The 20,922-nt window shown below is 44.1% G+C and overlaps 1 protein-coding gene across 1 annotated transcript in view; it reads right to left on the bottom strand.

The window, feature by feature from the left end:
- LOC122555733 (glypican-1-like) overlaps window positions 1-16,720 on the bottom strand; it is a 198,292-nt gene extending 181,572 nt beyond the window's left edge. Inside the window, exon 1 of the mRNA XM_043701793.2 lies at window positions 16,010-16,720. Within this exon, the coding sequence (XP_043557728.1) occupies window positions 16,010-16,160 (151 nt within the window). The 5' untranslated portion in view covers window positions 16,161-16,720. The remainder of the gene's footprint in view (window positions 1-16,009) is intronic.
- Window positions 16,721-20,922: the final 4,202 nt, after the last annotated feature.

Below are 20,922 nucleotides of genomic sequence, written 5' to 3'. Positions count from 1 at the left end.
TATGGAATGAGCTGCCAGTAGTAGTGGTGGAGACTGGTACAATTACAGAACTTAAAAGGTATCTGGATGGGTATATGAATAGGAAGGGTTTAGAGGGATATGGGCCAAGTGCTGGCAAACGGAACTAGATTAGGTTAGGATATCTGGTCCAATTTATCCATGCCAACCAAAGGGTCTGTTTCCGTGCTGTACATCTCTAGGACTCTACGTGACTTAAAGATAAATTTGCCAAACTATCATTGTACCCCATGGTTTAATTTTAGTTTGCATAATTGCTGTTGTTCCAGTAGTCAGGGCAATGCTACTAACTTCTTTCCTCTTGCTGGGTGAATTAACCATCTCCCAGACCCTACAGCAATCATTCACAACTTAAAAACAAAAATTACAAGGCCCCGAAGGTTTATATTTCTCTGGCTGGATAAGCTATCAGAGGAAGTGGTGGAGGCTGGTACAATTGCAACATTTAAAAGGCATCTGGATGGTATATGAATGGGAAGGGTTTGGAGGGATATGGGCCAGGTGCTGGCAGGTGGGACTAGATTGGGTTGGAATATCTGATCAGCATGGAAGAGTTGGACCGAAGGGTCTGTTCCAGTGCTGTACACCTCTATGACTCTGAGTCACTCAGACAGTGCCGCACTGTATTTTCATTTCAGCATTGAAACACAGGATTTGTCTGTCTGAGCAGATGCAAAGTTAGCATTTCTCCTCTCAATTTACGTGAACAAAATTAATTGTATTTTGGTCAAGCCTTTTAAAGTACCGCGTGTGGGACCTTGTTGCACACAAATTGATTCTTGTGTTGCCTGGGTAATATTAGTGCACGTGCTTCAAAGAAAAAAAAATGCATGCAGATGGCTTTGAAGATATTTGAGTTTGAGAAGACTGCAGAACAATGATGGAGACACTTCAGAGTTTCCTCCCCGATCTCTTCCCAAGACCCTTGGGAAGAGATCAGGGGGGGCCTGGCCATTCAAGCATGTTTTAAGAAGGCACTTCTCAACACCTGGATACCAGGAAGTAGGAACACTTCCAAATAGCTGCAAGGCAGTGCAGGGGTTTAACAGAATATCCCCAAACTGAGTTTAGCGGATTCTTGTTCGGGTGAGGGTGTTCAGAGTTACAAAATAACTCAGGGTAGATAGAGAAAATGCACCAATCGCAATGATTTAATTGTATGGCACTACAGGCCCATGAATAAGTTGAATAACCAGCTCCCGTTAGTATGTTCCACTTGGTCAGGGGACCCACAGTGAATACAGGACAGAGCTAGAGAATTCCTGAGCTCTTCTCAGTAGCCATGTACCCCCCTGGGCGTAGCTAAAAAGAACATGTGCAAAGAGAGGAGGGATGGGTCAATGGATTACAATGAACACGCTAAATCTTCACTTTCAATGTCCAATAGAGATACAAAGAAGTGTCAAGCAATATGGCAACATGGTATCAACCTTCCCTTTGAACAGTGAGTGGACATTAGACAGAAAGTTAAAAACTGAACTCAAACACAAACCATCTATTTTCCTTTAAATTGCAAATTCCAAAGCCCTTGTGTGGCAGAGAGAGGAGGACTGGAGGTACGCTACCCAACTGACAGATGGAATAAGTCAGTCACCAGTATGGCCAGCCCTGCCATGGACATGCCTCAACACAGCTACACGGACCACGGGAGTAATATCAACCGAGGGTCGGTTCAGTCTTCTTTTGCTCTTCCATGTACACTGCTACGGTTGGCAGTAATTGCCAAGCCCCAGTGGAGAATGTGGTGGAGTGGTAGGCCCTGCATAACGGAGGCTGGGTTTTATGGAGTAGGAGGTTTCTGTATTCTGAACAACTAATAAAGAGGGGCCCTGCAAAACAATAAATAAATTGGGATATTATTTAAAGAAGGCCATCTTGGGACGTGGTCACCAGGGAATGATTAATGCACAACCTCTCACCATGCATACAGGGGACTTAGCAATATCTGAGCAATGAACCATTGTTGTACAGCACACAGAGATGAGGAACCATTGGAGTTTAGCAATAAATAAACTGCTGAATATATTTATTGTTTGAAGTAAACGCATGACTTCAGTATGAAACATGCAGAAGTCTGGGCGTCCACCGTCAGACTGGACAGCAGCCAAATCCTGTCAGCTTTTGTCAAAAACTGTGCATGCCAAACATTTGATGAGTTTGCTGAAAAAAAAATTTTACTTGGCAATGCGAGGTGGGGAGATTTTTGATCATTCCAGTGAAACATCCACACATATCGTTTGCCTCCCATATATCCAACTGTTTAATATCAAATCAGGATCTTTCCTCAGTTCTTACATTCCTCTGTGGGAGAAAGGGGCGGCACGGTGGCTCAGTGGTTAGCACTGCTGCCTCAAAGCACCAGGGTCCCAGGTTCGATTCCAGCCTTGGATAACAGTCTGCACAATCTCACTATCACCTGTGTGGGTTTCCTCCGGGTGCTCTGGTTTCCTCCCACAGTCCAAAGAATACTAGGCAACCAGAAATTGGGGAACTGAAACAAATCTATATTCGGAAAGATTAGATTCCCCACAGGATGGAAACAGGCCCTTCGGCCCAACAAGTCCACACCGACCCTCCGAAGAGTAACCCACCCAGACCCATCCCTATATTTACCTTGACTAACGCACCTTACGCTATGGACAATTTAGAATGGCCAATCCACCCTAACCTGCACATCTTTGGATTGCGGGAGGAAATCGGAGCACCCGGCAGAAACCCACACGGACACGGGGAGAATGTGCAAACTCCACACAGACAGACAGTCATCCGAGGCTGGAATCAAACCTGGGTCCCTGGTGCTCTGAGGCAGCCGTGCTAACCACTGAGCCACCATGCCAACTTGAGTGAGTTCTTGATAAGTAAACGATTTGAAAGTGAATAAATCCTAAGTATGAGATGAGCCACAGCTCTTAGTGTTGAGAAAAGGGATGATAGGGATAGCAAATGCACCTTTCAGAAGTCTATAGATTCCTGCAGACCAAAGGGAGAAAGTGGTATCTCTCAACTATTTAAGGAGGGAGGGAGAAGGAGAATAAAGATCTGTTGGAGTCTAAAATTTCCCCTACTACTAATGTCAAACTGTTACGGAGGATGTGATAACTGGACACTTGGAAAAGAAAGACAGAATTGGAGACGGTCAACAAGGATTTATGAACGGAAAATCACATTGGCACCGGGTTTTTAATAAGTATCAATGAAAGTGAACCCGTAGACGTGGTGCATTTGAATTTTCATGAGGGTTTTGATAAGGTCCTACACAGGAGGCTAGTAAACAAAATTCGAACATTTTAAGTCAGTGGTAATACAGGAGTATGGATTGACATGTTAACAGACACAAATCAGAGAGCAGGAACATGCCGATTGTTCTCAGGACGTTAGGCTGTTACTAGTTATGGATTACAGGGGTCACTGCTTGGTCCGTAGCTGTTCACAATCTTAAAAAAAAAATGATTTGATATTTATACATTTGTACATGAGGGTGGTTTGGGTTCTTACATTTTTTTGAGTTTCTTTGTATTTGTTGTGATATTTAAAAATGTTTCAGATGAAACGATCAAAAATTTCCCCACCTCGCATTGCCAAATTTCTTTTTTCAAGCAAACTCATCAAATATTTGGCACGCACAGTTTTTGACAAAAGCTGACAAGATTTGGCTGCTGTCCAGTCTGGCAGTGGACACCCAGACTTCTGCATGCTCCATTCGGAAGTCATGCATTTACTTCAAACAATAAATATATTCAGCAATTTATTTCTCAATAAAAATATATTTTTAAAAACATGACTTGAATGTGGGGACCAACTGTAATATTTCCAAATTTGCTAGTATTTTAAAACTCTGTTCGAATGAGAATTGTGAAGGACATGTTTGAAGGTTTCAAATGGATGTGGATCAGCTTAGTGAATGGGCAAGAACATGGTGAAATACAATGTGAATAAGTGTAAAGTTATTGATTTTGCTTGAAAAAATGTAAAGATAAAATATTTCTTAAACAGTGAGTGGTTGAGAATTCATGATCTCCAAAAGGGATCGCGGTAACCTTGTGCATAAGTCACTAAAAGTCAGCCTATAGTGGCAACAGTCAATAATAAAGGCAAATAGATATTTGAGAACAGAAATAAAAATGTTTTTCTGCAGTTGTACAGAGCCTTGGTGAGACCACTCCTAGAGTACCATGGAGTGTTTTGGTCCTCTTATCAAAGCATGGATGTAACACCACGAATGCTAGTGTTCACTTGACTAATCCTTTTCATTTAAAAAGGACACACTGCAGAAATTCACCAAAGCCCTTCAAGCAGAACCTTCTAAGCCCACAACCACTCCTAGAGGGACAAGGGCAGCAGATATATGGGAACACCAGGACTTATAAAGCTCCCCTCCAAGCCACTCACCATCCTTACTTGGAAATATATTGTTGCTCCTTCAGTGTTGCCATGTTTAATTTCTGGAAATCCCTTCTTACCAATTCTATAGGTGTACCTACACCAAATGGATTGTAGCAGGTCAAGACGACAGCTCACCACCTCCTTTGAAGGAGCAACTAGGGATGGGTAATAAATGCTAGATCAGGTTTGTGTGGTGAATACTGTTGCATTCCCTCGATGGAAGTTTCATTCCGCAACATCCGACGACCCCATGGAGACTTGGTGAATTTCTGCAGCTTATCTTGTAGATAGTCACACTGCTGCTTTGGTGCATTGATAGCAGAATCTGTGAATGTGGTGTCAACCAAACAAGCTGCTTTGTGCTGTACGACGTTAAGCTTCTTGCATGCTGTTGGCATCCTGGCATGTGAGGAGTCTTCCACCACACTCCCAACTTATGCCTTGTTGATAGTGGATTGGCTTTCAGGAGTCAGGGAATGAGTTACTCACGCAGTATTCCTAGCCCCTGACCTGTCCTAAAAGCCACAGTACATATATGGATAGCCGAGTTGAGTTTCTGGTCAATGGTAACCCCAGGATGTTGGTAGCAGGGAACATACCCTGGGTGTCATTAAGCAGGTGCTGCTTGATAGCACTGTTGATAACACCTTCCATCACTTTACTGATGATCGGGTGCTATAATTGGCTGGGTTGGATCTGTCCTACGTTTTGTATACAGGACATATCTTGCAATTTTCTATGTTGTCAGGTAGACACCAATGATGCAGCTGCACTTGTACAGTTTGGCTTGGGGAGCTGAAAGTGTTGAAATCTTCAGGAGTCTTGCTGGAATGTTGTCTGGGCTCATGGCCTTTGCAGTATCCAAGGCCTCCCACCGTTTCCTGATATCATGTAGAGTGAATCGAATTGGCTGAAGACTGGCATCTGTGATGCCGGGAGAGGTCAGAGATGGATCATCCACTCGACACTTCTGGCTGAAGATTGCTACAAAAGCTTCATTCTGATCTTTTGCACTGATGTGGTGGGCTCTTCCATCATTGAGGATGGGGATATTTAATTGTCCACCACCATTCACAACTAAAATGTGGTAGGACTGCAGAGCGCAGATCAGATCCATTGGTTGTGGGATCTCAGCTCTGTCTAACATTTACTGCTGATGCTGTTGACATGCAAGTAGCCCTGTTTTTATACCTTTACTCGATTGACACCTCATTTTTAGGTAGGTCCAGTGTTACTTCTAGCACGCTCTCCTGAACTGTTTATTGAACCAGGGTTGATGCTCTGGCTTGTTGGTAATCCGAGAGTATGGGATATGCCAGGTCATGAGGTGCTTCATTGATGCTCAGTCTTGAGTTGCTAAATCTGTTCAGAGTCTATCCTATTTCACACAGTGAAAATACCACACAACAGGAACGGAGCATATACTCAATGTGAAAATGGGTCTTTGTTTCCACACACTGTGCGATAATCACTCCTGGATAGTGACATGGACAGATGCATCTGCAGCAGGCAGATTGGTAAACATTAGGTCAAGTATGTTTTTCCCTTTTTGTTGGTTCCCTCATCACCTGCCGCAGACCCAGTGTACCAGCGTTGTCCTTTAGGACCCAACCAGCTCAATCAGTAAGTGGTACTGCCAAGCCTCGCTTGGTGGTGGACATTGACATCCCCACTCAGAGTACAATCTGCATCCTTGACTCCTTAACTGCATTCTCCAAGTGAAGATCAACACAGAGGGTTAATAATTCATCAGCCAAGGGAGGACAGTCCATGGTAATCAGCAGGCATTTCCTTGCCCATGTATAACTTGATGCAATGAGACAACATGAGATCCAGAGTCAATGTTAAAGGTTCTTAGAGTAGTTCTTTCCTGACTGCGTATTAGTATATCTGCTGGGTCTGTCTTGCTGATGGGATAGGACATACCCAGGGATGGTGGCAGTTTTATCTCGGATGTTGTGTACAAAGCATGATTCAGTGAGTATGTCTACAACAGGTTGTTGCTTGACTAGTCTGAAAGATAGCTCTCTCAACTTTGGCACGAGACCCCAGATGTCAGTCAAGAGGAATTTGTCAGGCTTCAGAGTTGAGTTTTCCGTCTTGCTCCCAGTGCCTTAGTTGATGCCAGATCTGGTTTCATTCCCTTTTAGCAGTTGAATGATTGGCCAGACCTATTTCAGAGGCAGTTAAGAAAAACAAACCATGTTGCTGTGGGACCGCAGTAACATATAGGGCTAGACCAGGTGAGGACAGCAAAAGACTGTATTCTCTGGAGTTTCAAAGCATGAAAGGTAATCCCATTGAAATGTAATAAAATTCATACAGTGAATTTTCATACAATGGGCACTGCTGCCTCACAGCGCCAGAGTTCTGGGTTCAATTCCCACCTCGGGCAACTGCCTGTGTGGAGTTTGCACATTGTCTGTGTGGGTTTCCTCCGGGTGCTCTGGTTTCCTCCCACAGTCCAAATATATGCAGGTCAGGTGAACTTGCCATGCTAAAATGCCCGTAGTGTTAGGTGAAGGGGTAAATGTAGGGGAATGGGTCTGGGTGGGTTGCTCTTCGGAGGGTCGGTGTGGACTTGTTGGGCCGAAGGGTCTGTTTCCACACTAAGTAATCTAATCTAATCTAATCTATACAGGATGGATGTGGATAGAGTGATTCACCTAACCACTCAGCCTAGAACCAGGAGAGCTAATTTCAGGATAAGGGGCAGGCCATTTAAGACTGAGATAAGGAGGAATGTCTTCAGAAGATGGTGAATCTTTAGAATTCTTTACCCTAGAGAGCTGCAGAAACTCAATTACTGAACAGATTAAAGACAGAAATCAAGGGATTTCTGGAGACAAGTGACATCAGAGGACATGGGGATAATGTGAAAACGTAGCATTGAGGTTGATGAAAATCTCATTGAAAAAGCATACACGCAACTCTGTACTAGAAAACTGGAGTGCACAATCTAAACTGAAATTCTAATAAAATACTGATGGAGGGCTGTACTGAAGGAGGCAATGTCTTTTGGATGCAATGCACTTGCTTTGCCCTCTTAAATAGATGTTAATTATTCCATTGTTTGATATCAAGCAAGCACAAAGGATGTATCCCAAGTCAATCTCCCAAACAGCATCACAAAAATCAAAGTGCCCAGTCATCGATCACATCGCAGATGGTGGGAGCTTGCTGTGCACATGTTGGCTTCTGATTTTCCCATATGGTCTCTTTGAGATTTTCCCTTCAGGTCCTGTGACACCTCTGGTTGCCTTCCTGCTCTCGCCCCCTCACTCTAAGGCAATGAAGGTATCCCCAGTTCTGGCTCGGGGTGTTCTGTTGTCAGTGTGGGGAAAAGTTGGACGGCGAGAATCTGCCAGCGATCTCACACATCCAAGGGAGTGGGTTATCATGATGGAGTTCACCTTCCCCGACTCGGACATCCGCGCACACCTGCACATTCCAGCAGCATAGGGAGGGGCCAGATGCAGGTGTTCAAGGTCAGGAATCGTACCTCCAGGGTACAGAGATCTGATCGTTGCAACAACATGAACTCATATAGCACCCTTCACACTGTAAACGATACGAAGGCCTTTCTCTGAAAGGCAATCAAACAAAACCTGGCATCGAGCCACAGAAAGAGACTTCAGAACAGGTGATTAATAGGTTACTCACAGAGGATTGATTTAGGGAGCATGTCAAACGGCTAGAGGCACACAGGTTTAGGGAGGGAAATCGAGACTTTAGGGTGCAGACAGTTGATGCAAAACACCAGTGAAGGGAAGTGAAGCACACACACAAGAGACTGGATTTGAAGGAACCGCAGTATTTTCAAATGGGAATGTGGTTGCAGGGCTAGAGGGGGCTTCAGAGATAGAATGGGCACGGTCATAGAAGGATTTGAACACAAAGGTAAGATTTTTTTTTAAAATCAAGAGATAGCCAGACCTGGAGGCAATAAAGGCAAAGGGCAGACATTAGGTTATGGAAAACTAAGATTTGAATTGGTTCAAGTTTCTGGACAGAACAAAATGGGAAGGCAGCCAGGAGAAAATGGACAGTCTAGTCTGCAGGTAACAGGCACCATGGATGATGATCCCACCTCTTTCTCTTCCTGTTCTATCCCTGCAGTGTTGCTGGGTCAAAATCCTGAAACTCCCTCCCGACTCATTGGGAGTCGACGACAGCGCTTGGACTGCAGAGGTTCAAGGCGGCAGCTCATCACGCTTTCTCAAGGGGCAACTACGGACAGACCCATCCCACGAATGAATAAAAGAAAAATAAGACCAGAAAACATTGCATTTTGAATTAACGGGACTGAAGGAACAGCAGAGTCAATTTTTGGTCAATGGGAACCCCCGCCCCATCAGGGCATAGATAGTAGAAGATAGTGATGCCATTGCTTGTCAAGTGGCGACATGGTGAAGATGGTCACAGTTTGTTATGTGCGTGGTGCGAATGTTACATCCAAGGGCATTTTAAAAAATTCATTCAGGGGATGAGAGAGTCATTGGTTAGGCCGGCATTTTTTTGTCCATGCCTAATTGCCAAGAGAGCAGTTAAGAGTCAACGACATTGCTATGGGTCTGGAGTCACATGTAGGCCACACCAGGTGAGGATGGTGGTTACCTTTCATAAAGGGTATCCGTCAACCACATGGGTATTTTTCTGACAATCAATGGTTTCATGGTCATCGTGGAACTCTTAACTCCAGATTTTTATTTTACTGAATTGAAATGCCACCATCTGCTATTATAAAGGTTCAAACCCAGGTCCTCAGAACATTACCTGGGTCTCTGGATTAACAGTCCAGTGATAATACCACTAGGCCATAGCCTGCCCTCCCATGACTGACTGACTGACTGATATAACTGAAGGTTAGACCACATGGAATACAGGGATAACTAGCCATTTGGATGCATAACTGGTTCAAAGGTAGGAGATAGAGGGTGGTGGTGGATGGTTGCTTTTCAGACTAGAGGCCAGTGACCAGCGGTGTGCTGCAATAATCCATGCTGGGTCCACTGCTTTTTGCCATTTATATAAAGGATTTGGATGTGAATATAGAAGATATGTTCAGTAAGTTTGCAGGTGACACCAGAATTGGTGGTGGAGTGGATAGCGAAAAAGGTTACCACAGGACCATGATCGGATGGGCTGATTGACCGTGAAGTGGCAACTTGAGCTTAATTTAGATAAATGGGTGGTGCTGCATTTCAGTAAGGTAGATCGGGGTAAAGTTCCGGGGAGTGGTGCCAAATAATGAAACCGTGGAGTGCAGGTTCATAGTTCCATGAAAGTGAGGTCACAGGTAGGCAGGACAATGAAGGAGGCTTTTGGTCTGCATGTCTTTATTGGACAGAGCATTGAGTAGAGGACTTGGGAGGTCATGTTGCAGCGGTATAGGACATTGGTTTGGCCACTTTTGAAATACTGCATTCAATTTAGTCTCCCCACTGTGGGGAAAAATGGTGTGCGACTTGAAAGGGTACAGGAAAGATTTTCAAAGATGTTGTCAGGGTTGGAGAGTTTGAGGTACACAAAGAAGCTGAATAGGTTGGGGCTGTTTTCCCTGGAGTGTCAGAGGCTGAGGGCTGACCTTATAGAGGTTTATAAAATCATGAGGGGCATGGATAGGGTGAATAGTAAAGGTCTTTTCACCAGAATAGGGGAAATCCAAAACTAGAGGGCATAGGTTTAAAGTAAGAGGGAAAGAGAGAAAAGAGACCTAAGGGACAACATTTTCACACAGGGCGTGGTGCATAGGCCACTGTTAGAATATTGCGTGTAATTCTGGTCTCCTTCCTATCGGAAAGATGTTGTGAAACTTGAAAAGATTCAGAAAAGATTTACAAGGATGTTGCCAGGGTTAAAGGATTTGAGCTATAGGGAATGGCTGAACAAGCTGGGGCTGTTTTCCCTGGAGCGTCGGAGACTGAGGGGTAACCTTATAGAGGTTTACAAAATTATGAGGGGCATGGATAAGGTAAATAGGCAAAGTCTTTTCCCTGGGGTCGGGGAGTCCAGAACTAGAGGGCATAGGTTTAGGGTGAGAGGGGAAAGATATAAAAGAGACAAAAGGGGCAACTTTTTCACACAGAGGGTGGTACGGGTATAGAATGAGCTGCCAGAGGAAGTGGTGGAGGCTGGTACAATTGCAACATTTAAGAGGCATTTGGATGGGTATATGAATAGGAAGGGTTTGGAGGGATATGGGCTGGGTGCTGGCAGGTGGGACTAGATGGAGTTGGGATATCTGGTCGGCATGGACGGAGTGGACCGAAGGGTCTGTTTCCATGTTGTACATCTCAATTACTCTATGACGCTATGGTGGAGGCTAGTACAATTGCAACATTTAAAAAGCTTCCAGATAGGTTTATGAATAGGAAGGTTTTAGAGGGATATGGGCCAAAAGCTGGCAAGTGGGACTAGATTAGGTTAGGATAACTGGCTGGCATGGACAAATTGGACCAAAGGGTTTGTTTCTATGCTGTATGTCTCTATGACTCTAAAAGTCAGAACGTACCAGAAATCGATTCTGGGGGTCTCTAGATATTGCCTCAGTACCTCATGCTGCTTTCGAGACTAATAAAAGGTTATTTGTTAGAAGACCTTAACCAAGTCAGTGTGTGGCAGCATGGTGGCTCAGTGGTTAGCACTGCTGCCTCACAATTCCAGGGAGCCAGGTTCAATTCCACCCTTATGCAAACTGTCTGCGTGCAGTCTGCAGTGTCTGTGTGGGTTTCCTTGGAGTGCTCCAGTTTTCTCCCACACTCCAAAGATGTGCAGGTCAGGTGGATAGACCAAGCTAAATTGCCCTGTAGTGTCAAGGGATGTGTAGGCTAGATGGAGTTGCCATGGGAAATGCAGAGTGATGGGGTGGGGGTGGGCGATGTGGGTGGGATGCTGTTCGGACAATTGGTGTGGACTCAATGGGCCGAATGGCCTGCTTCCACATTGTAGGGATTCTATGGACATGCCCATTAACTGCCTGACTCAACGTCAGACTCACTGATTCTTGTGCAATGTGATTCCCCTTCCTGACACAAACTCCGCCAATCATAAAAGAAACCAAAAAAAAGGCCTGTTTAATAGTAAATTCAATTTAAGTTAATGATCGAATATTCCGACAAATGTTTATCTCTCAACCAACACCATCAAGAACAGAATATCTGGTCATTTTATCTGTTATTGCTGTTCTGGGAACTTGTTGTACACAATGTGTCTCATCAAAGTACAACACTGATTTTACTAACAACTTTCCAATGTCCTGAGGTCAGACCTGGTGCTACATTAATACAAGTCCTTTTGGCTTTCTTTGTAGAGAAAAACAATGCAGTGGGCAGCAAAAAACTCACCCATGACCTTGCTGAGGGCAATTAAGGATGGGCAACAAATGCTGGCCTTATCATCTCATGACTGGATTAAAAATAACACCCTCTTTTCTCCTGAGCGGAAATGAAAGGCAATATCTTCCTTTTTAAACCCCCAGAACAGACACTGAGTGTGCTGAAGCTCACGTGTAATTATTTTGCACAAATGAAGAAAGGAAAGGTCTTGGGAGCCTGAATTAATCAAAAGAGCAGCTCAAGATTCAAGGCAGGCAGGGGAAACAAGCTGCATTGATATGGCGCCTTTACTTTGAAAAATGCCCTCAGATGCCAGCTTCACAGAGACGGAAGGAAGGACAAAGGAGCACCAGGCGGGTGAAGCAAAGGGAAAGGATGAACGATGGTCAACAAACGGAGAAAAATGAAGGGGTTCAGGGAAGGATGTTCACAGAGTAGAACTTTGCCGTCAACAGCAGGGAAAAGGAACTCACATACCCATTTGCAGAGCTAGCCTAATGAAATTCATGACTAGAAAATCCAAACTCCTGTAAACTGCATGTAATTCACTCTCTGCCAGACTTCTGTTTCTGAAGATGTAGATTAAAAAAAAAACTACACCCCTTCGCAAGCCTGTGTGAACTATAAGCCGACAGGAAGGGAGGGAATCAGATGTGAAAACTCCTCTGTTCTGTGTCTACATGATAGAATAGCAGTCAATCAATCTGTGCATATCACTGGGATTCGAGCAAGGCAATTCTCTCACTGGTGATGGGAGCAATTTGAGGTGTTGAATTAAGAGCATCACACCAGAAGTGTGCTCCATAGCAGTGAAATAAATTAACCAACATGTGATTTTTCCTATCGTTTATTGCTAGCAACAGACTTAATATTCCCAGTACCGTCAGCAGAGAGTAAACATTTTGTTTTAAAAAAAAATACAGCACGAGATGGAGCAGGATCTGCTGGTTACAAATGCAAGTCAAACAAAAAAGTGACATTTTGCGATACAATATATTTGAGCAATTTAAGACACAACATGTGGTGAGTGGGATGGTGAGAAGGAACAGCTAACTTTGGAACAATGGCTCCAAATCGCTGCATCACTGGGGATTCCGTGCCTCAATCTAAGTCTGTTGTAGGCTGTATAAGAAATTCTGTTTACATGGTATCCTGCAGCTACCAGGAGGCAAACTCGAAGGACCCAAGTCTGGAAATCCCTACCTTGCTGGTTTTGAGTGCTTCCCTCAAGAAATCTTGAAGATACCAACACTTTGACTGACAGACACATGGTGAAGTGTTGGTGTCCCATTAGGTGGTGATTCTATGCGTAGTGAGAGTGGAGGAGGAAGCAACAGTCAGGGGGACTGAGGGAATTTGAGATCCATGGGTCACTGAGCTGAACTGCATCACCATTGGCCAGGAAAGATCATCTTGTTCCAACCTGCGATTCTTCTACCTGCCTGGCTCAGTACAGTGGTTGCTTACCCAGAAACAATTAATAATCCTACTGACAACTATTTTGATAGAAGAGTCTGAACGCCAAGTTCAAAACTAGCTCAATCCTATAGTCAAATCAATGGGTTTCAATATACCATTTCATTACTATGCAGGGGGCTACCAATATGGTGGACCATTTACAATTTTAAAAGGCAGTCAGAGACAAAGAATCCAGCAGATGCTGGAATCCAAAGTAGACAAGCAGGAGGCTGGAAGAACACAGCAAGTCAGGCAGCATCAGGTGGTGAAGTAGTCAACATTTCAGATATGACCCTTCCTCAGGACTAGATGTGGGGGTAGGGGGAGCTACAGATAAAGGGGCAGGGTGGGGGTGGGAGAGGGGAGGAATGGTGAGGTAGTAATGGGTACAACCTGGTTGGTCGATGGGAGGAATTAATCCGGTTGGTAGCTGGAAGGGTCAGTAGGTGTAATGGAAGGGAGGGGGCAGGGCTGGAAAAGGAACCAGGGGATAGGTGAGAAGGTTACTTGAAATTCGAGAACTCAATGAGAAGGGCTGTAGGCTGTCCAGGTGGAATATAAGGTGTTGAGGGATCCTCACTGAGTTCATGTCTGAGGGAGGCAGAGAACGTACTCAAAGGGGGCAGATGGAGCAGGGGCAGGAGATTGGGGAGTCAGGGAAGCAGAGGTAGGTAGAGGATCATGCACCTGGATAATCATTAATCGTCAGGAAGTCTGGTAAAGAAAACAGAAATATCATAAACTCCCAAAAATTCGCAATGAGCCCTGGAAATGCCAAATCAATTTCTGCCGATACAACAGGACCTTGCATTTATACATTGCCAACTGAACAAGAAAGACTGCTAGGAATGGGAGATGGGTCTTTGTCACAATGGACCAACATGAAAAACAGCTGTAAAACAGGGGACTGACGATGAGAGAATAATGAGTGCGTAAAAGTACAGGGGACTCTTACATTAATATCATTCTATTTACAATCTCAGGAATTCTGAAGGGCTTACAGCCAATGAACTATCACTCTGAAGAGTGTTAACTGTTTGTGAAATGGGAAAAGCCACAGCCAATGGGGCACAGCAAGCTCCCAAACGCAATGCCCAGATAACCTGTGTTTTCAGGGATGTTAGTCGAGGAACAGGCATTGTCCAGGAGACCAGGGATAATTCCCTAGCTTATCTTCATGCCTGAGGAACTTTTACAAGCATTGGAGAGTCAAGCTGTTGCCAGCTACTCAGTAGGTATATCCAAAGTACAGATGGACTCATAAGCCAGAAAAGGTGTCAACATCTCCAGTCAACTCCACCAGTCAGTGACTAGTATGGAAGCAGACTGCGGATTGGGTTAACCTTTGGCAGTCTTTCTAAAACAGAGCGGGGTTAACAGCAGCACTTCACTGATCTGTGAGGAAACAGGAGAGGAGATCTTGGCTGCTCACAGCATTATGGAAGGGGACAGGATAGGGAGTTCAGATTTGCCCCAGTCCAGCAATACCTGTGCTTGGTAAGGGCTGCAATACCCCCGTGGCGGTACAGCCCACTCAATGTCCCACCTCATGGGGACATGTGCCAAGATAAGGCACAGCAACTGAACAAATTCCCCAGGCAAGTACTGAGGGGAGTGAGCTAGCTGTAGAACCAGGGGCAACAGTAAGAGAATTGGGTGGAAGGGAATGCACCAGTCCTTATTCTACGTAACCTGGAGTAGCTAAAATAACCTGCTGCACATCTTCAACTCTTTCCCTTTTCCGTCAAAAATGAACAATAAATCTGAAGTGGATCCTCTTCCAGCGCCAATAGGTAGTCGCCAGGAAACTACTCAACAGTTACATGCCCTTCAAACAAACGGCAGTCAGCTTTCTGCAGTCATTGCTATTGTCCTTGAGTCTCATCAGCTTAGAGGACCCGGGGTGAGGGGGACAGGGGAAAATGGAGGCAAGCAAGAGCAGCCCCCAGCAAACAGACTGACCCCTGCCATCAGCCGCCACCAACTCCTGCTGGAGGCCACAGGGCAACCTCTCTCACTCATCAATCGCCCCGCACACAACAGACAGCACAGGGAATGGTCACATTGTGCCAACTCTCAGTTGGCACATTCAACACACCAGCAAAAGGAGCAAGGCATTCTCGAACAAAAGGCTCTCTGGCAAAGAATTCTCACACTCACTCACACACATACGTGAAGACAAGGGAATGCCCCCCTTGTTAAAAATAAGGCCATTGTCTGATTTAGCAATTCACTAAGGATCCACTGTACAGTTTGGATATCACCTTCAGCGTCCAGCTCATTGCCCCAAACGCTGTCTATTCCCACACTGGGCAGACCAGACCCATTCCACTTAGAATTTTTTTTTCTCTCTCGCTCTCTCTCTCTCTCTAGGGGGTTGGGTAATTTTATTATACATTCCCAACAAAGAGCTCTGGCTACTGCTCGCTTCCAATAGCCTCTTGTTAAAACAAAATAATCAGTCGAGCCTCAGCGATTCCCAACACTCATCCAAGAAACGCACGCCAAATACGTTCCTTTTAAAACAAAACGAATTGTTTTAAATATCGCGGAGAGTAACCACACATGATTATAACCTCAAATAAGTAATGCATTGTCCTTACATATCTTGTCTCCACATTATTGTTCTCGCCCTATTAGCTATAAAACACAATCTCAATGCAATTTCCATTCTAATTTCTATATTTTAGTCCTTTTTTAAAAAAAATCTCTCTAAAGATCAATTGAAGCTTTCAAAATGTAAAAGTCCTCAGGTCAGGAATCCTTTACCAGCTCTCTCTCTCTCTCTTTCCCCCACCCTTCTCCCCACCTACCTGAGATCTCAGCTGAAGGCGCCCCAGCCACCGAGAACCCTTTAGAACTGTATAGCATTCTCATGTCCGAACAGGTCTTGAGTCTCTGGTCTCCCAGAACGGTAGAGGGAAAGAGTCCCAGGAAAGCCAGGCACAGCGAAATCCACATCATCTTCACAAGGACGGTGCCCCGAAACGAGCAATGTGTGTTCGCACAGGAGAATGGCACACACACACACACAAACACAAAATCGAGTTTTCACAAGAAACTGCGATCAACAGAGAAAGAGAAAAAAAACGTAATCCAAGCAAAAGTTTCCCCAAGTCAATTGCAGGAAGAAAGGAATCCCAAATGATTCTTGCTTTTATTCTCTCTCTTTCCCCTTCTGAATTAAAAAAAAAGCTCGTGATTTACAATTTTCGGTGAAGAGACGCAAGTTTCAATGTCTCTTCTGTAGTTGCCGATGCAAACGGGTTCATTAATGTCTCACTTAGAAAACACAGCCCCCAAACCACACAAAGGGATGCAACTGACAAATGCTGTTTCTAAAACACATGCACACAATCCTGGGAGCCTTCTTTTTCTTTCCTTAATTCCAATTCTGCCCCTTGTCCTTTTCCTTGTTACTGGTGGTTGCAGTCTATGATGAAGAATAGAGAGTGTTGATGTATGAGTGAGGAGTCAGTCCGACCTGGCACAGACAGAGACAGAGTGACTGCCTGCTACCTCTGTCTCTCTCTGTGCAGACTGTGCCTCACTGAGTTTTCAAACTCCACCCACCCCCAGCCTCTCGCAGGATGTTACGAAAGGCGCGGACTGGGACCAATGAAGACGGACCGTGCCTTTGTCAATCACCTCCCCTTTTTCTCTGTATTGTCACTGAGCCGCAGGAATGTCATCTTCTCCTCCTACCCGGGTGCTAGTGAGCAAGTGTGCACGAGTCTCCCTGTGTGTGTGTCTGTCAGCCTTTATTCATCTTCCATTCATTTAACCCTTTCAGCCACACATCTCTGCAAATTTACACACTCAAGTGTTTTGAACAATGGTTTCACAATGGGGAATGGGCTCAAGTCATCCTAATTCAGAAGCAGCGCTGTCCTAGTCTAAGAATGCATTGCACTTTTCAGGAGAATGGCTTCATTATTCCCACAGTGGTGCAGAGGGAGGTGGAACAGCCACTGAAATAACCTCTCACCTGAGTCTATTGCTTACTTCTTGCCATTTGTGGCAAAGATAACAGACCCCCAGAAAAGATTTCAAGTCCGATTGAGAGAGGAGGGTTTGGTGGTACCCTATTGTCCCTGAGCTGGAACAGGGAACAATAAGATGTGGTCTTTGCTATATCCTTCTTCCACATTACCGCTCCTGCAGGTCAGAACAATATATTATTAAGCCCCCTCTGTGTGAAGGAAAGACAATCAAGTATAAAAGACAAGCCTGGCTTTAGGTGGTAAGATGCACAGGATTGTTTTATCTGAAGAGGTAATATTTAGATATAAGTCTGCCATTCTGAACAAAATAACTCAAAATAATCTGCTTGAAAGATAGGAATGATGAAATGCTTATGCTCGAAACATCGACTCTTCTGCTCCTCAGATGCTGCCTGACCGGCTGTGCTTTTCCAGCACCACACTCTCGATTGCAGATAGACAGTAAAACTGTTGCATGGTAAACCATTGGGTTACTGTCTCTGTGATTAAAAAGTTGTCTGTTTCACTTTTTAGAAATTACAATGCAAGTCATCCATAATGTTTGCCAGAAAGAACTCTTAGAGTCATAGAGGTGTACAGCACGGAAACAGACCCTTCGGTCCAACTGGGCTTTTGCCCGAAACATCGATTTTCCTACTCCTCAGATGTTGCCTGACCTGCTGTGCTTTTCCAGCATCACTCCATTCTAGACTCTGGTTTCCAGCATCTGCAGTCCTCACTTTTGCCTTCAGTCCAACCCGTCCATACTGAACAGACATCCCAACCCAATCTAGTCCCATCTGCCAGCACCCGGCCCATATCCGTCCAAATCCTTCCTATTCATATACCCATCCAGATGCCTTTTAAATGTTGCAATCATACCAGCCACCACCACTTCCTCTGGCAGCTCATTCCATACATGTACCACCTTCAGAGTGAAAAAGTTGCCCCTAAGGTCTCTTTTATATTTTTACCTTCTCACCCTAAGCCTATGCCCTCTAGTTCTGGACTCCCCCCGCCCAGGGAAAAGGCTTTGTCTATTTATCCTATCCATTCCCCTCATGATTTTATAAACCTCTATAAGGTCACCCCTCAGCCTCCGACACTCCGGGGAAAACAGCCTGAGCCTATTCAACCTCTCCCTATAACTCAAATCCTCCAACTCTGGCAACATCCTTGTAAATCTTTTCTGAACCCATTCATGTTTCACAACATCTTTCCAATAGGAAGGAGACCAGAATTGCATGCAATATTCCAACAGTGGCCTAACCAATGTCCTGTACAGCACAACATGACTTCCCAACTCCTGTACTCAATACTCTGACCAATAAAGGAAAGCATATCAAATGCCTTCTTCACGATCCTATCTACCTGCGACTCCACTTTCAAGGAGATATGAACCTGCATTCCAAGGTTTTTTTATTCAGCAACACTCCCTAGGACCTCACCATTAAGTGTATAAGTCCTGCGAAGATTTGCTTTCCCTAAATGCAGCACCTCACATCTGATCAAGATCCCATTGTAATCTGAGGTAACCTTCTTCGCTGTCCACTACACCTCCAATTTTGGTGTCAACTGCGAACTTACTAACTGTACCTCTTATGCTCGCATCCAAATAATTTATATAAATGATGAAAAGTAGTGGACCAGCACCGATCCTTGTTGCACTCCACTGGTCCCAGGCCTCCAGTCTGAAAAACAACCCTCCACCACCACCCTCTGTCTTCTACCTTTGAGCCAGTTCTGTATCCAAATGGCTAGTTCTCCCCCTACTCCATGAGATCTAACCTTGCTAACCAGTCTCCCATGGGGAACCTTGTCAAACGCCTTACTGAAATCTTATGAATGCTTCATAGTTTTTATGGGCAGTCATTTTTAAGTCTTGTGGAAAAATGGGTGTATTTCAACTTCAATGTATGCCTGAACTGTGTTTTTCTTAAAAATTCACTTTGGGCATTGGGACATGTTTTTAAAACCAGGCATTTCTTAGAAACCTCATGGTTTCAGCTAATTGCTGGACTTGTTTGGTGGAGGGCACCTATCTGAGTTTTATCATCGCCAGGGAGTTAGTTTCTGATATCACAGTGTTTTGGATTTGATACTGGTCCTTTCGCTTGCTGAAGGAAAGAAGCTTCCCAGATTATCTCTCCCACTTCTGAAAAACAAAAGTGTGCATCCACTGTGGTACTGGAACTCACTAACTCATGAGAACTGCCTGAAAGAGTTTGTCTTGATATTTCCTGAAACATCTGCAAACACCCCAGAGACAATTGTACATGAACAGTCTCTTGTTGACATGCCTGATTGTCTGATGAATGTCTTCTGAACTTTCCACACCTTATCATTGTTAACTTCAAGAACTAACAAAAGTTTTCTTTTTCCCAAAGCGAGTCTCTGCAGAGAAATCAATTTTCTTGTTTCCTTTTACCAGTTGTGTTTATGTACCCATGTGTTGGTTTATTTAGAGGGGTAAATGGTTATACTTCCACACTATGAATTATGTAGGACTTCCAACAATCCATCTTGGTCCATTAATGCACATTAATGCTGTGGTCTAGAAAGCACAACAATACCTCTAGTTCCTAGCTGTGTTTAGAATGCAGTGGTAGAAAAGGCACTGCTGAAAATGAACAGAATAATCTAAAAGACAGTTATGAGACCAGCTTTGACACTTAATGTCATAGAGCCATGCAACACAGAAACCGACCCTTTGATCCACTTGTCAATGGTCACCAAGTTTCCCAAACTAAAGTAATCCACTTGCATGCATTCGACCACGCCCATCCAAACCTTTCCTATTCATATACGAGTCTAAATATATTTTCAACATTGTAACTGTACATCCATCAACGATTTTACTATTTTGCTTGAGCTGAAAGTGAATCAAGTGTTGATGACTCATTTTAAATTTACCAATGTTTCAATTTGTCTCATTTTTCAAGTTTTATTTTATGTAACATTACTGATTAACATTTCCAGCATCCTTCACCATATTATGCAAACATACAAATTCGAAGCAGGGTAGGCCTGCTCCACCATGTGATAAGATCATAGCTGATCTGCTTGGAGAATGTTTGGATTGAGATTCATCTGAGTAATTTGTCCAGGAATTCTATGTGTTAGGATTAAGGTTACATCTTGATCCAATTTTCTCAGTATATAGTTGAAATGATAGTTTTCTTCCCAGGTCCACATTTAGAAAAGTCATCCATAAGAAGATAAACCATCTGAAGATAAGCCATCTTTTTTCAGAAGGCCTTTTCATAGAATCCCATAAATCTCATAGAAACCTATAGAATTCTAACAGGACTAGACAGAGTTAGATACAGGATGTTCCCGATAACTGAGGAGTCCAGAACCAGGAGTCACATTTTAAGGATACAGGTTAGTCCACCAAGAGAAATGTCTTCACTCAGAAAATGGAGAGCCTGTAGAATTCTCTACCACTGAAAGCAGCTGAGGCCAGAACATTGAATGTTTTTAAGAAGAAGTCAGATATGGTTCTTAAGGATAAAGAGAGCAAAAGATATGGGGATGTGGATGAAACTTGGACAATATGTGACTGTGACTGGATACTAATGAGATGCAGATACTGAGATGAATGTGAGAAGTATATGAATAAATTGGTGAGGGTGTAGAAAAAATTTATAAGGATGTTGCTGGGACTGGGGGATTTGAGTGATAAGCGGCTGGGTCAGCTGGGACTTTGTTCTTTGGAGTATAGGAGGTTGAGGGATGACGCT

Source organism: Chiloscyllium plagiosum, unplaced genomic scaffold, assembly GCF_037043375.1.
Source record: "Chiloscyllium plagiosum isolate Xiang-an unplaced genomic scaffold, Cpla_swu_hap1 HiC_scaffold_13, whole genome shotgun sequence".
Classification (NCBI taxonomy): Eukaryota; Metazoa; Chordata; class Chondrichthyes; order Orectolobiformes; family Hemiscylliidae; genus Chiloscyllium; species Chiloscyllium plagiosum.
The sequence above is the reverse complement of the archived record's forward strand: the minus strand, read 5'-3'. Positions and strand labels throughout refer to the sequence as shown.